We start from the raw sequence: 14,992 nt of genomic DNA on the forward strand, positions 1-14,992 counted from the left end.
TTTACGGGATGTCGTCTGCTTGGGCAGGATTGGTTCATCATGTTACGTCGTTAAAACATCGTTATTTTCCTGGCGAATCTCTCGTACATATATATCCTAGATGGAGGTGGTTTTATTTGTAGTTTTATAAATCACCCGATATGTAGTTGACCTAAAAACCAGTAAGGTGGCCATCTGTTAGCTTACCAGTTTCTAGTGATTTGTTATTTGCCATATTTGTGATTTTCTTTAACAACTAGTCAACAACCCCACGAAAAATGGAGCTGATTTACAACGTTCGGTATCGACAAGCACAACCCTACAACTACTCGAGACTTTTCTCTTATGATGATGAGGGAAAATGTCAGGGCGTCGCCTGTAAATGGCCGAAGATGCCTGGTGCCACAAAAGAGCTTGTCAAATGGGCGCCCGAGGTGAGTTTGCACAGTAGTTTTAATGATTTATACTCGCCACACCACATCGATTCGAAAACGTCGTGTTGGCCATTCGAGAGTAATTTATTTGTTGTTGTTCTATTGTCGATGTAGGTCATGTCAGTGGAATAAGGTACATGTCAATAGAGTGAATTTTATACCAAATTAGTATCTAAATTGAGCGCACACAAACAAAAAAGTGGAAAGTGTTCAAAGGGGAAACACAAGCTGTTCATGGAGCACCTTGATTAATTCTAGAGTGGCTTTTCGAAAGTGCAAAAGTGATAGCTCTCTGTGTTGAAACTATATAATAATGGTTGCATTTTCCCACTTCTCTACTGGATGCAGTGTGAATTCAACGAATAGGTATGGTTTTAAAATAGATATGTCTTCAAACTCTTTTTGAATTGTTCTACTGTTGGTGATAATTTCGATTGAGGAGGGAGAATGTTCCAGAGTTTTAAAGCAGTAGAGGGGAAAGCTACATCGATCGTTTATTAGCTAGTTATTCGTTGTCGAGTGGCTGAATGAAGGTCATTGACGTTGCTAGACGAATATTTTTGGTTATTTAAGCTTTGTACTAACTCCGACTGTTCCACTTTAGGGAGAGTCCACTCTAATATCAAGTTGGCGTACAGAGCAGAGCAGAGCAGAGCAGGAATCAGACGTGTAAATGTTTTAGAGGTAGTCCATTTGACTGTCCTGTTCAATAATAATGTTCCTACTGCTGATAATATATGGAGATACGGGCCGAAATTAGGGGGGAAATTTCCACCGACAAAAAAACAAAACATTTTCGGCTCAAAATGTAAACATATTTTACACATTACATAAATGGAATTGATATCAACTTTTGACACCGAACCCATGGCGATTGGAGGTTTTACTTAAAGATACTATGTCCCTTTTGCAGCCAACATCGAATTCTGTAAAACTTTGCAGGAATTATGAATATGTTATGTATGTCCTATCTGTGAAATTCAAAGTTAGCAGTGTCCTATTAAATATTCAAATTATGCAAGGAAACCCGTTTACTTACTAGACTTCACTGTCAGACACTATTGAGTAAGTGACTGGCTTTTTTCTTCTTCTTTAGTAATAACATCCATAACATGAGCTGTAAAGGATATATGAGCATTTGTCTACATCAATAACCCACTTCTTGTAATGGCCAAAATTAAACTTATTGAATCTTTGCGCAGCATAAAACGTACGACCATTCGGTACAATGGTCTGAAAATCATCGATTCGACAACTAATAGTCGTTATTTTCGAACTTAAAGACATTTTCAAGCCCCCCCTTTTTTTTTTAAGGGAAGTTCTAAATAAGTAATATCTTTCAAATGCCGTTGGAGTTTAACCTTTTCATTTTTGGGGCCTGCAAATGGTATATAGTACCTTGAACAGTAATCTTTAAATCGCGAATTAAACCTACCAAAGACGTCCTCAATGTATTAATGCACGTACAGTATATGTATATTATACTTATTGTGGAAGTCAATTTGGTTGCTATAACTTTTCACTGAAATGAGATATCAGCCTCTGTTTTTCACAAGATAATGTCCTTGTACATTGGCAGATTCCTTGAAAGTTATGACAAGAAACATCTCTTCTTTTTTTTTAAATCATGTTTTTTTTATCTGAAATTGCGATGTTAATAAATCTTAATTCCGTTTAAATTGGTATCAGTCCTGTGTTGTCTATGCACCCTTCATGGGCCAAATTCTGAAACTCAATAAGCCAGTCCTCATCTTAGGGTTCAACGTTTTTCTTGTCGCAGAATATTAGAAAATACTCCTTTTTTATCGTTGTTGCATGTCGACACCCAATTGCTTCCTGACTATTCTTTAACTTCAACTTCTTCGCTTTCATTTTGATAGCTTTTTTCTTTTGCGGTGTTCCCGACCGTTTTTTTCTCCCATTTTTATGTTGAGTTCCCTTTTTGCTCTGGCATTTTTTTTCTCAAGCAGACCCTTCTGTACTGGTGTTGAAGTCAATATCTTTGAGTGTACAGTTTAGCTTTTCCTTGCGTTCTTGCCACGCGAAATGCTTTTGGAAAAGGTGCCACTTCAATCACACTTACTTCATCCGAACTCTGGAAATTTGGTTCACCACCTTTTTTAGTTTGCAAGACACTCGATTTTTCGAATGCCATTAGTAGTGCTTTGAATATCATGACGTTTTGAGGTTGTCACCAGTAGACCTATAGGCTTTTTAAATTGGTTGGATTGGTAATGTCACGTTGACATAGTGCCGATCAACTCTCTCATTTGTTTCAACACACGAAATGACTAACGTATTATTTATTTTTTCACAATGTATGACTCGGGAGTGTTTTTCCTTTTTAGCAGGAAAAACTCCCTCATCGGTTCATCCGATTGAAGACATGCAGATGAATAGGAGTAAATAGATCTTGCAATGGATCTTAAAGAAGGTGTCGTGTGCTGGCATGGTAACTTCAAAGTTTCGAGGGGATAGGTTGTGGCTATACCCTGCCATCACCCCCCCCCCCCCCCCCACTGTCTCCCGCCTCCAATGTCAAAGATACAAGTATTGTCTTAACATGAATACTATTTGATATCAAAACAGATTTTTGAGAAAGTTCCTCAGCACTTTCTTGACAACTTCAAGAATCCATGTTGGGTGCGGGACGGCGCGGAACTCAACTGTCTTCCGTATTTCTACGTGATTGGTATGTACAAATGCGGGACGACCGACATCTGGACGAAGATCGTTGACCATCCCGATTGCGTTGACGTTCCCAAAGAGCCCCACTGGTGGGGCCTCGTCGCCTTGGCTTCACAGGAACACCCTGTCACGTGCAAGAAGGTAAGACTACTCTTTATTGATTAATTACTGATATCAGCAATTTATTTCTCACCATTTATTTTTCTCTCTCTCTCTGTAGCACTATTGAAATTCACGTCACAATTTTGTCACTGTCCCATTGAATATGCGCATTATTTGAATATGATTTGATTTGTTTCATTGATTTCATTGATTTATATGTCTTTTCCTACGTACATATTCATGCTAAATGTTATGTCATAAAATTCATATTGAATTGAATCAAAATGGATTTATTTTCTTCTGCAACATACAAATCAAATTACATTTTAACAATACAACTTATAAAAAATATAACAATTTGTTTCGAATATATATGCAATATAATGATAAAACATAGTGAGATTGAATACAAATGCAAATGATAACATAATACCAAGAATTATTCATTAAAGAATCTGCAGAACAATAAGTGATTGCTTGATAACGTGATAGACCAGGATGGGGAGGGAGGGGGGGGGTATGATGAAGAAAAAAAATTGTAATGGTAAGAGTATTGATGATCATGCTGATGATGAAAATTAAAATGGAAATATGCTCATGTAAATATGTCTTATATAAGTATACGGAAGTTATAAAATATAGTGATGGATCTTTGATAGACATCTGGAAATAATATTACATATTAATTTAGCACTGGGGAAAAGATCAAACAATGTACTCTGATATAGTAATGCTTTCTTCGTAGAATTTAATTTAAATTTGGGTTTTACGTGATTCAATTGAGTCTGGTAGTGCTTCAATAGATCTGGACCATGTTGTTTCATTGATTTATGTTGTATCCATGATGTAGGATTTATCTAATTAAATTGTAATTATTTTTGTGAAGATGTTGTCGATAAGTGTTGCAGACCGTTCAGTAATTTATGTTGGACGCTTTATGTGCGAGACATATCAGAAAGACTTCTAAGAACCTTGCGGGAATTTATTTAGGTGACAATCAAGGAGATTTATTTGAAGGTCTCCCATAATGAAGCATTGTGTATTGCCACAGCGAGACTTGATATTATATTTTAGAGGGCTGTCAACAAATCTTTTTGATGGGATTGAGGGGGTCTGTTTTTAACGCCCACATTATCTTCCTACTTTGCTGCATGTTTACTTCAATGAACAAAAACTGAATAAACCCATCCATACAATTCAAATCAGATGTTGCAACAAAATAAAATCTCTGTGAAACATATAGAGCTACTCCTCCCCGTCAGCGTAACGAATCTTCGGAACTTTCTCATAATCGGGATTTTATTTTGAATAACTTGTTTTATCAGTCTCGTGTTACTCTCGGTTTAGTGGAACGTAGGTTGTGCGCTGACAAATACCCTATTTGTGTAACTTTATATTCAGTCTAAACCAAGCTATAGTACAGATATTAAACCATTGGTGGTCACCAGGTTCGTCTTAGTTTGTATACCTTGGACTTGCTCATTGATACAGGGTGTAAATTTTTTTTTGTTTTTGTTGCAGTGTTGAATTTGCGTAATATAACAGGAGGTGTTGATGACAGCTCTCTAGAATTCTATCTAAATCTATACAAGTCTACTGGAATTCCGATCCTTATCAACAATACAGCTACGAGACAAGGGATAACTTACCATCCGAAGGTTTTCGGTAGGTGATATTATTCCTTTTTTTATTTGAATCATTTTTACATGCACAAAATACATCATATGCACAATTATATAGTAATCACTGCTACTACTATCGTTGTTTTGTTATACAGCCAATGAGAGAAAGAAGGATGGAGTGGGAATATTGGTTTGTGAATTATACCGACCAATACATTATGTTTCAAAGCTCTTTTGTTTCAGCCTTTGACTAAGATTAGTCATAACGGTGGCTGTTCTAAAAACCACAAATCCTCCCTGTGATCGTTAAATCATCACGAGCAACAGTATTGATTCAAACATTAAATTAAAGGTTCAATAATGGTTATTTATATCTGACAATTGTATTAATAACATTGGTTGGTAATAGTAATACTAATGATAAAACAGTTTGTGTGAGATGAATGGCACTGACAATGACAGAAGCCGACTCTAAATTCAAGTGTACAAACTACGTTCTATTCCGCATTTATTCTTTCTGAGTTCAGAAGTCGATTCGGGTGTGTATTTCCATTGCTGCATATATATATGTAGTAAAAATTGGTTCTAACTTCACAAGCGCTTTCTATTTATTTTCATCAGGTAAATTGAAAGCGCTTGCGAAGTTTTTGAAACCATGCTCCTTTTATGCGTATCCTATTTGTAATGTTGTGAACTCTATATTTTACTACATATATATATATTTATAAACATGTAACATTGGAAATACACACCTAAGTCGACTTCTGAACTTAGAAATAATTCATGCAGAATACAAATTTTACTAAATATTTTAACACTGCATCTCGTCGGAACTCTAAATATATGTGTGTGTGGGTGTGTGTGTGTGGGTGTGTGTGTGTGTGTGCGTATGTTATGTGTGCCAATGGCACATAACCGTAGCCTTGTGCATGATTTGCAGCCTTTTCACACACGAGTAAAATTCAATTAGTTTAAAGAGCTTTAAACGAATCAGCTTTACATACGACATCATTCACACACAGAAATTTCGATGCGATCGTTTCGTGATTAGCTGCTCTTAAAATGCACAGTAGTGCCATTGCGCATTGAAGGTCTGGGGGGGGGGGCGTTTCATGAAACAGTTAGTCGGTGGTTTTCACCGACTAATATCATGTTCACAGACAATTTTTTTGTCACCGACTATTTTCCAGGCCTCTGATTGGTCGAATTTAGTCAGCGCTGACTAAATTGTCGGTGAACATGATATTAGTCGGTGAAAACCACCGACTAATTGTTTCATGAAACGCCCCCCAGGTCATATCAAACAAAGCGCACGCTCCATCCAGGGTTAAACACGTTCACACATCAAATGTCAAGCTCTCTAGATACGGACTTCGAATCTGCAGCCTGCTTTGAACCAACCTTTTCACACACAGCTAAAATTCATCGTATCTAGAGCTGATTAGTGTAAAGCTGTTTAACTCGAGTGTAAAAAGGCTGAACGGCGTATGAATCGCGACTTCAAACGACGTTCACACGGGGAAAATTTTCTTTAAAGCTGTTTAAAACTGTTGAGTTAAACAGCTTTAAACTAATCAGCTCTAGATACGATGAATTTTAGCTGTGTGTGAAAAGGCTGTATGACGGTTTCGTGAAACGATCGACGCTCTGTTGTTTGTTTCACGTTCCCCCCTATTTTTGGTTCTTATCAATATTCAGGTGATGCGTCGATCTCAACAGCCTACGCTATCGGTCGGGATTGGACGAAGACTTACCCGAACGCTTCCGAGCCCATGTTTACCAACGCCGATCTCATCCGAGCTGTACAACCCAATGCCAAGATTATCCTCATGGTTAGGGATCCGACAGAAAGGCAAGTTATTTCCAATTCAGAATTTTACACCGAACACTTGAAGCCCTGCGGTCAGTTGAACATATTTTGATACCCTGTCCGCCCTCGGAAGCTGAGGGGTTTAAGGCAACAAAAACAGTCAGATAAGCATTCAGGGGCCCGCCTTAGGGTCCTGGGTGGGTCGAGAGGGCGGAGCCCCCGGATGCTCAGGGGTTTAAGGCATTTTATTACGGTCAGATTAGCATCTATTGGTCCACCTTAGGGCCCTAGGCGGGGTCCAGGGGACAGAGCCCCGAAAGTTCTGGGGTATAACGCATTTAATTACGGTCAGATGAGGATATTTTGATACCTTATTTGTGACACTGGCAGGACACTCATTGGTGTGAGGTCCAGCGGGCGGAGCCCCCAGAAGCTTAGGGGTTTTACGTATTAAATTACCGTCAGATTACCATCCAGGGGTCCACCTAAGGGCCCTAGGCGGGGTCCAGGGGGCAGAGCCCCGAAAGTTCTGGGGTATAACGCATTTGATTACGGTCAGATGAGGATATTTTGAAACCTTATTTGTGACACTGGCAGGACACTATTTGGCGTGGGGTCCAGGGGGCGGAGCCCTCAGAAATCAGGTGTTTTAGGCATTAAATTACCGTCAGATGAGCATCTAAGGCCCCCTTTAGGGCCCTAGGTGGAATCCAGGGGGCACAGCCCCCGGAAGCTTAGGGGTTTTAGGCATTTAATCACGGCCCGCTCGCCCCCCCCCCCTGGATCCGCGCCTGGCCCCTCCATATATGTTTGTATCGTAGTCTTTTAGCATTTTATAAGAAATGACACTCCTACAAAAATTTCGTGTTAATGTATATTAAAATCGGGGTTGATTTCCTCTAAAAGTCTGATTAGGATCATATAACTTCATGGTGGTAATATTCTTATTATTATTGACTTGCTATTCTTGTTTGTTCTTTAATTCATTTTCAGGGCGAACTCATGGTATTGGTTCAGCCACCCAAGACACCCAAAAAACAATAGAACATTCCACAATTTCGTCGACAAAACTATCAGATGTTTGCAGGACTGTGTGAAGAAACATAACATCCGGTACTGTGCATATGCATCAGATTGCGTAAGTATAACAGCTTTGGGGGATCCTGACTGCTTCCCCTTTTCCATGGGATCATTTCCCTCTCAACTGGCTTTTCTAATGTACGACTTAAACTCTGTTGTCCTACCACAGTCTCTTGTCGGCATTTTTAGGAAAAATAGTCAAGCTCATGACCATGCTCCACGAAATGCCTCTGCGTTTCACTTACCCCAAGTAAGGACAAAGTTTACTTTTAAAGGTAATACAAAGTTTTGGTATAGGGTCATGAATTTAGTTCAAATGAACATATTGGAAGCAAAATGCGATTTTATAATATTCGATGATCGTTGTCGCGGTTGAAATCGAGTCTATGAAGTGATGAAATTGTAAATAATAAACTCTTTATGTTGTATAGCGCCCTCTAAAGTCTGATATTACTTTTGCTTGAAAAAATTGTTTCTTTACTACAATCGACCGATTTGCTATTCCCGTTTGGAAATTATATATCAGAACTGCATATTGTGAAGTTTCAAGGTTCCGGCTACCATGGAATGGCCTTAGGCGCTTTTGAAATATTTGAAATTTACCGGGAGAACCGGTACATTTTTTATTATTCAATATCTCGAAAGCAGAAGTGTTGTAGGGGTTAAATTTTCTAGTGCTTATAATACATACAGTAAATAATTACTATCCATCCATTTTTCAAAATTTACCAAAACTGTGCATTACCTTAAAAATATTTTGGTTTGTACTGGACCTAGGTTCCGGAACTCTCTTGGCTCTAGCGTTTATCAGCAATATGTTAGTCTCTCTGGCTCTCTGCATTTAAGTTTGCACTTAAGGTTTATATTTCGCTAACTACTGTGACTCATAGAGTAGTTCATTTTTGTAGTTATTTTGTATTACTATAGATGTAACCTTTCTTCTTCTTAATATTATGTGTCTAACTGAATATGTTTAGATTGTCAGCATTTTATTCCCTCCCCCTGTTGTCTTGTGCCCGTTGTGTGCTGTGCCTATTGTCGGTTTGCTGTATTTTTTTAATTTTTTTTATCATTTCTCATATTTATATCTTTTCTCCCGTCTTGTTAGTCGAGTCTCCCGATTTGTGTGCGTTTCTTGTTTCTTATACCACCTTTTTCTTAATGTATTCTAAGTAGTCACAAATATTTACTCCCATTATGTTTATCTATAGTTGCTTATTTGTGTACCAACCAATTATTTGGTTCAGAGAGGACCCTAAAACTTACAAGCTCTGCTTTTACCAGGGTCTCCTCTTCTTTCTTTTAGTTCACTTTGTTTTTATCATTGCCATATTTTTCTTTGCATTACAAATGTGTAATGATCTAATGTTATGCTCTATATGACATTTGCAATAAAGACGAATAAATATCTTATCTTATATAATCTTGTCTTATCTTATCTTAGCTAAAATGATTTTAGGACCTCTGCAACTTGCTTGCCCTAAAAGAAAAGGGCCGCGATAGCCTGCCTTTAACAAATAACAATATCCTCTTTCTCTCTCAATATGAAAAGGGACGTCCGTTTCAAGACCCCTCCTCGCACCGTGTTCGTCAAACATAATTTAACAAACAAGTGGTATTTTTAAAAGCTATGCATAACTGGAGAGAATTTATGAATAGGCTTCCAAAAGGTCTTGTCAGTTGATTTTTGATTTGATTCTATTTCTGCATTTTTCCAAATATATATAATAACTGAATATCAAAGAACATATAAACAAAAGGTTAGCAACGAAGTAAGGGTTCCCTTGAACATAATTATACTTAACATACGAACAGTAGCATTGCAACAAGTTAGTTTTACCCACATATATATATATTACCTTCTTACGGTTAATCATAAATGACTTGTGGAGAAAAAAGTGGCACCTATATAGGAAAACCTTAAATTAAAATATGCATACAATTTCTTGACACAATAATCCGCGTACAGCGAAGGTTTTACGTAGGCCCGTTCCACTGAAATGTCTTGTAATCAAATGTCTTTTAAGCCGTACGCTAACCTTTGGTGTGCTAATTTTCCTTTGTTTGCCCGTCTGGTACAACATGAATGGGTGTTTGGTGGGGATATAAAACACGGTCGATTTTTTTGTTTTTTTGTTTTTTTGGTGCTCCTCCTTTGTGGATGCCAACATTCTGTTTTTACTCTAACAACTTGCTTTAATTTCGTTTTTTTGTTTTGTTATGTGCATGATCTGACGCACCATTTGTGTTTTAAATGCACATTTAGTCATCGTAGCAAAGAGTCGACTTTGAAAGCAAAGAATGGGCTTCCATTAGACCTACAATCTTCTCCTGTTAACATTGGTTATAACTTATTTACATTAATTCAGATGGCTGTCTCCCGGGGAGGGGGTACTCACATATTAGGACATACGGGGGTGTGCCGCTCTAATGGGTCACTTTTTCACAAAAAAATCCCTAAACATGGGTCCCACTTTTAACAAAAATACAATTAAAAAAAGTGGGTCCGTCTTTTCAAAATTTCCAAAAATTGCAATATTTGTGGGTGTTTGCGGGGCAAATACCCCCAAAGCACCAAATATTTTGAAAAATTTGTATTACTTCGAGAAAAATGCCCCCAAATGCCCCCTAATAACGGGTAGGGGTTTCGAGGATTGAGCAGCACACCCCGTCCAAACCAAATCTAAGTATCCCCCGGGGGCGTCATATTTTTCTGCGGCACAGATTGGGGCTTTAAAAAAAAAAAGAGGTCTTGATTTAACCCTAACCCTTTACTTTCCAATAGGCTCAACACGCACCTAACCCCAATCTGTGCCGCAGAAAAAATAACGCCCTAGGGGGCTGTCTAATTACAAGGGGTGCTGTTTCGAACACAAATCGATCACTCACCCATAGAAGATATCTGAAACCCGTATCCCTTTTTGCAATAACTCCACTGCTGGTTTTAACATAGAACTTATGTGCAGTTGTGATGTTAAATGTAATCGAAGGTACGGAACGTAGTTGCGATCGTGTTAAAGGGATAGTTGAGTTCTGTTTTCAGACCGCAAATGCCTTCAAAGTGCATGGTTATTGCTCCTATTCTTATCTATGACATTTATAGTGCCCTCTTAGAACCTAAAATTGCTATGAAGGTAATTTTAGACCCCAACATGTCTGAAATTTAGCCAATACGATCATACCAATTCAGCTCCACTTTCCAAAAAACACGGCGACCGTTAATTAATTATTTAATTAAAAATAACAATAAGTGAGCCGGCTAATTGTGGGTAAACGAAAAAAGCCAACATCGGCATTGGCAAAATACGACGTAAAAGGCGTTATTTCGTTTTTTTCAACGGTTTTTTCAAATTTTTCTAAATATCTAATATTTGTGGTGGTACACAAGGATTAGAAATCGTTATATTTCAGCCGTCTCTGAACCGATTTTGATCAAACAAAGATGATTTTGTCATTTAAATATTATGTTCTTTCAAATTTGACACTCAGTTTTTCATTATCTCACAAAAAAAATATTTTGTGTAGCGCCCTCTGCAACAGAACTCAACTATCCCTTTAAGGTTTGTTTTAAGAAAATATAAATGAATGGCAACTGCGCGAAACAAAGCACTTGCGCGTATTCACTGAGCTCTGTGCTATAAGATATATAAATGTGAATCGTATTGCACTTTCCGTCATCAATCATAAAAGAAAACGCCGAAATAGCTTAACGAGCCTTGAAAACGACATGGCCCTGGTATGATGATGGTGATGATGATAAGATGATGATGCTTACTTTACCTGACTGCTAAGAAAGCATAAATGCTTGTAAATAAGCAACCAGACGGCCAACGGCTTTAGGTTCTCACCGAGGGACCTGGTGATGAGGATTAATGCCTTACCAAAGGGCACTAGCGCATCGATTTGGGTATCATTATCGTTTTTTCCATCCGGCTTCTGCACAAAAGTGGGCATCGGAAAAACAATTTAATGTTCATCATTGCCTCCTGGATCTTACAAACAAAATTTGCTATATCCTATTTTTCAGCCGTATAAGCTGATACCCGAACTCCAAGCGGGACTCTATTATGTGTACGCTCGTGATTGGATGAACGCTTTCTCACGTGATGGCGTACTCGTCATCCGATTAGAGGATTGGCAAGCAGATCCTCTTCGTGTTTACAGGCAACTGATCAAATTCCTTGACTTGAGTAAGTCCAAAAACTTTTCATGGGTTGATTCTATAATTTAGGACTATTAAGAATTGTGTCGATTTTTTGGTCCCTTGATGCTTTGTTTTGGGGGACGTATTGGATAACAACTCAACAAAGACTGTAAAGAAAACTGTTTGAATTATTTATTATGAAACATTGTATATACGTATATAGATATACTGGCCCTTTAGGAGTGGGGTAGAAAGCAATATGAATCAAAATATGAATCAAAATATCGTCCTATCTTTGAATTAGCAGTTTGTTATCGTAGAACCACAGACTATTAAAGCATAATCCCCTTTTCCCCAAAAGAGAAGGCGCTGAGAAGTAAAATGGAAATTAAAGATTATTAAGTACACGCTAGAGAGATGATCGTGAATGTGTCACGAACCACGGATTAAAGTGTCAATTTGAGATGTGACAGATTTAATGATCCCATATTTTAAATATCCAAAACTTTCCTGTTCTATGCCTGATATCTTAAAAACGTCGATCTTTCCATTTTCCTATTTTTATTCTTTAAACAGTTCTTAACCTTGGCATGATGCTTTAGATGACCAAACAGTAGGGAATCTCGCCTGACATGTCACCATAGTGCATGAATTTCAATTTCAGATTCTTTAAAATTTGGCAATCATGGATAAACATTTCGGAATAATTTCCCCACTGTCATTTCCAAATATCGCACTCTCATATTTCAAAGATAGAAGAGTGCTCTACATAATGATACAAATGCTTACTTTACAAATTTTCACCTATGACCGGCCATACCCCTTAAACATTCTGATATACTGCTCACTCCATGGCTGCAAAATCATATCAAATATGGTATATATATATTTTTTTTAACACACTTTTTCATAATAATGCTTTTTTGTTTGTTTTTGTTTTGTTTGTTTTTAGAAAGTATTTAATTTGTTCCTTCAACGAACCAAATTGAACATATTCGGAAAAAAGAAGACATTATGTTACATATAAAGTCATTGGTTATATTACAAGTCATAACGTTGAATGAAGATGAAGATAAAAATGTTGTTCCTGCCCCCCCCCCTCTCCGTGTACCCTGCCCGAGAAATCTAGCCTCCCTCCCCTATTCCCCTTCCTATCCTACCCTCCTCTCCCCTCCTAACCCCTCCTCCCTCCCAAACTAACTGATTTGCGGTGGGGGAACACAATTACTAATAATTTGTGTTAAAGGTATTACAAAGTTTTGGTATGGGGTCATGAATTTGGTTCAAATTAACACATTGGAAGCATATGCGTTCCTACAATATTCATTGATCGTTGTCGCGGTTGAAATCGAGTCTAAAGTTATGAAATTATGAATAATATACTATTTATGTTGTATAGCTCCCTCTCAAGGTCAAGATATAAATTTAGCTATGAAACAATGTTTCTTGACTAAAATCGACCGATTAGCTATTCCCGTTTGGAAATTATATATCACAACTACATATTCTGAGATTTTCATGGTCGCAGCTACCATTGTACGGTCATAGTCGCTATTTGAAATTTATCAACATTTACCGGGAGCACCGGTAAATTTTTATATTCAATTTTTCTCGAAAACAGCAGTGATTTAGGGGCTAATTTTGTTAGTACTTATAATACATCCACAGGGGCATCCAAATATATAAAAAATGTAAAGATTCACTATCCACCCAATTTTCAAAATTTCCCAAAACTTTGTATTACCTTTAACCCATCTCGTCGTCCCGTTACATTTTAGTACCTACAAATAAATATAGAATCAAAACCAAAAGGAAATAACCGAATACTTATCCCAATTTAAAGCAATACATAAAAACAAAAACAATACCGAGCCTTATAAACTAACCAAAGGCACCTATAACTGATCCAACTTGAGTCTCCAGACTTTTCTTAGAGGTTTATTTACATACATTAAAATATTTTCAGCCTATGTAATTATGTTTGTTATGTTTTGTATATTTACAGGAAAACTCAGCGAGGAAGAAGAGAACAGAATCATCCATAAAACTCGAGAAAACGTTAATAGAAGAAAGCGTATACTTTCGCCTCAAACGAAGAAGATTTTGGACGATTTCTATCGGCCTTACAACAAGGAAATGGCGCTTTTAATGAATGATGACAAATTCCTTTATCCTTCAAATTAACCACCCCCCCCCCCCCCCCTCTGCCATATAACAAAAATACAGGAAACTACAAAATAAAATCCCTGCAGAGAACAAACAAATATCAAACCGTGATAAGTAACCTAACACAACCAGGGGGCGTTTCACAAAACTTGTCATCAGTGACAAATGACTGTTTTTAAGCTACTGAAATTCTTGCTTCTGATTGGCTATCAGCAAATTTGTCACTGATATTTGTCATTTGTCATTGCAAAAAGGCTTTGTGAAACGGGCCCCTGTGTCTTATTTCATCTATTATATTATATTAAAAGTGATGGAAACAATTTTTTTTAAAAGTCTTATAGACATTTTTCCTCAAGATGCTGTACCCTGATTACATCATCTAGTTATTCTGGATAATCCATTTTCATGTACAGTTAACGACGGTCACAATCTCGATCATTTGTTTCATGTTTTAGGATCTGTTTTTATAGCCTGAGCCAGGAAAGTCTTCATTTTGTAAAATAATTCACATTCTTGATTTTGCCGATTCATTTGTTGTGTAAAATAAAGTTTATAGGTAATTGAAATTACAAATTTCGATGATGGTGATGCAGATGATGATGATGATGATGATGATGATGATGATGAAGACATGACATGTTAAAGAATGAAGAGTTGACACAGAAATTCTACATTGGGTATTCTGATAATAACATCGTTTTAACCTTTGCCTTAAATGAGTAGAGGGAGCAACATGATTTAATAGATTATGGGAGAGAGTTCCATAGGTCAGGACCATGGTGTCATATGGATCTGTGGGCAATAAGTAATTTCGGGTTTACTAGATGAAAATTTAAGGAATTACGGGTAGGGTAAGAGTGAATAGCTTTATTCATAGTGTAAAAGTTTTGAAATGAAAGAGGGAATTTATGTCGAATACTGTTAGGGTTTTCAGTTTGTAAAATATTGGACTTGTGCGAGATAAATA

General features: G+C 37.3%; 1 protein-coding gene and 1 long non-coding RNA gene across 2 annotated transcripts; both read left to right on the forward strand.

Moving 5' to 3' along the window:
- The first annotated feature begins 243 nt into the window (after positions 1-243).
- On the forward strand, positions 244-6,672 carry LOC100892795 (carbohydrate sulfotransferase 15-like). The gene is made up of 4 exons (XM_030981340.1): positions 244-413; positions 3,003-3,242; positions 4,725-4,868; positions 6,524-6,672. The coding sequence occupies exons 1-3, from the start codon at positions 258-260 to the stop codon at positions 4,728-4,730; spliced, it is 402 nt and encodes a 133-aa protein (XP_030837200.1). The 5' UTR covers positions 244-257; the 3' UTR covers positions 4,731-4,868; positions 6,524-6,672.
- An 830-nt stretch (positions 6,673-7,502) lies between these two features.
- LOC105446946 lies at positions 7,503-14,189 on the forward strand. Its single transcript, XR_973917.2, has 3 exons — positions 7,503-7,773; positions 11,743-11,905; positions 13,865-14,189. It is a non-coding gene; the product is annotated as an uncharacterized LOC105446946 (long non-coding RNA).
- Positions 14,190-14,992: the final 803 nt, after the last annotated feature.

Source organism: Strongylocentrotus purpuratus, unplaced genomic scaffold (assembly GCF_000002235.5).
Source record: "Strongylocentrotus purpuratus isolate Spur 01 unplaced genomic scaffold, Spur_5.0 spur5_scaffold_11, whole genome shotgun sequence".
In the NCBI taxonomy this organism is placed as follows: domain Eukaryota; kingdom Metazoa; phylum Echinodermata; class Echinoidea; order Camarodonta; family Strongylocentrotidae; genus Strongylocentrotus; species Strongylocentrotus purpuratus.

Coding starts and splice junctions, on each gene's coding strand:
- LOC100892795 (XM_030981340.1), top strand. CDS start 258: ATGGAGCTGATTTACAACGTTCGGTATCGACAAGCACAACCCTACAAC. Junction 414..3,002: donor TTGTCAAATGGGCGCCCGAG/GTGAGTTTGCAC, acceptor ATATCAAAACAG/ATTTTTGAGAAAGTTCCTCA.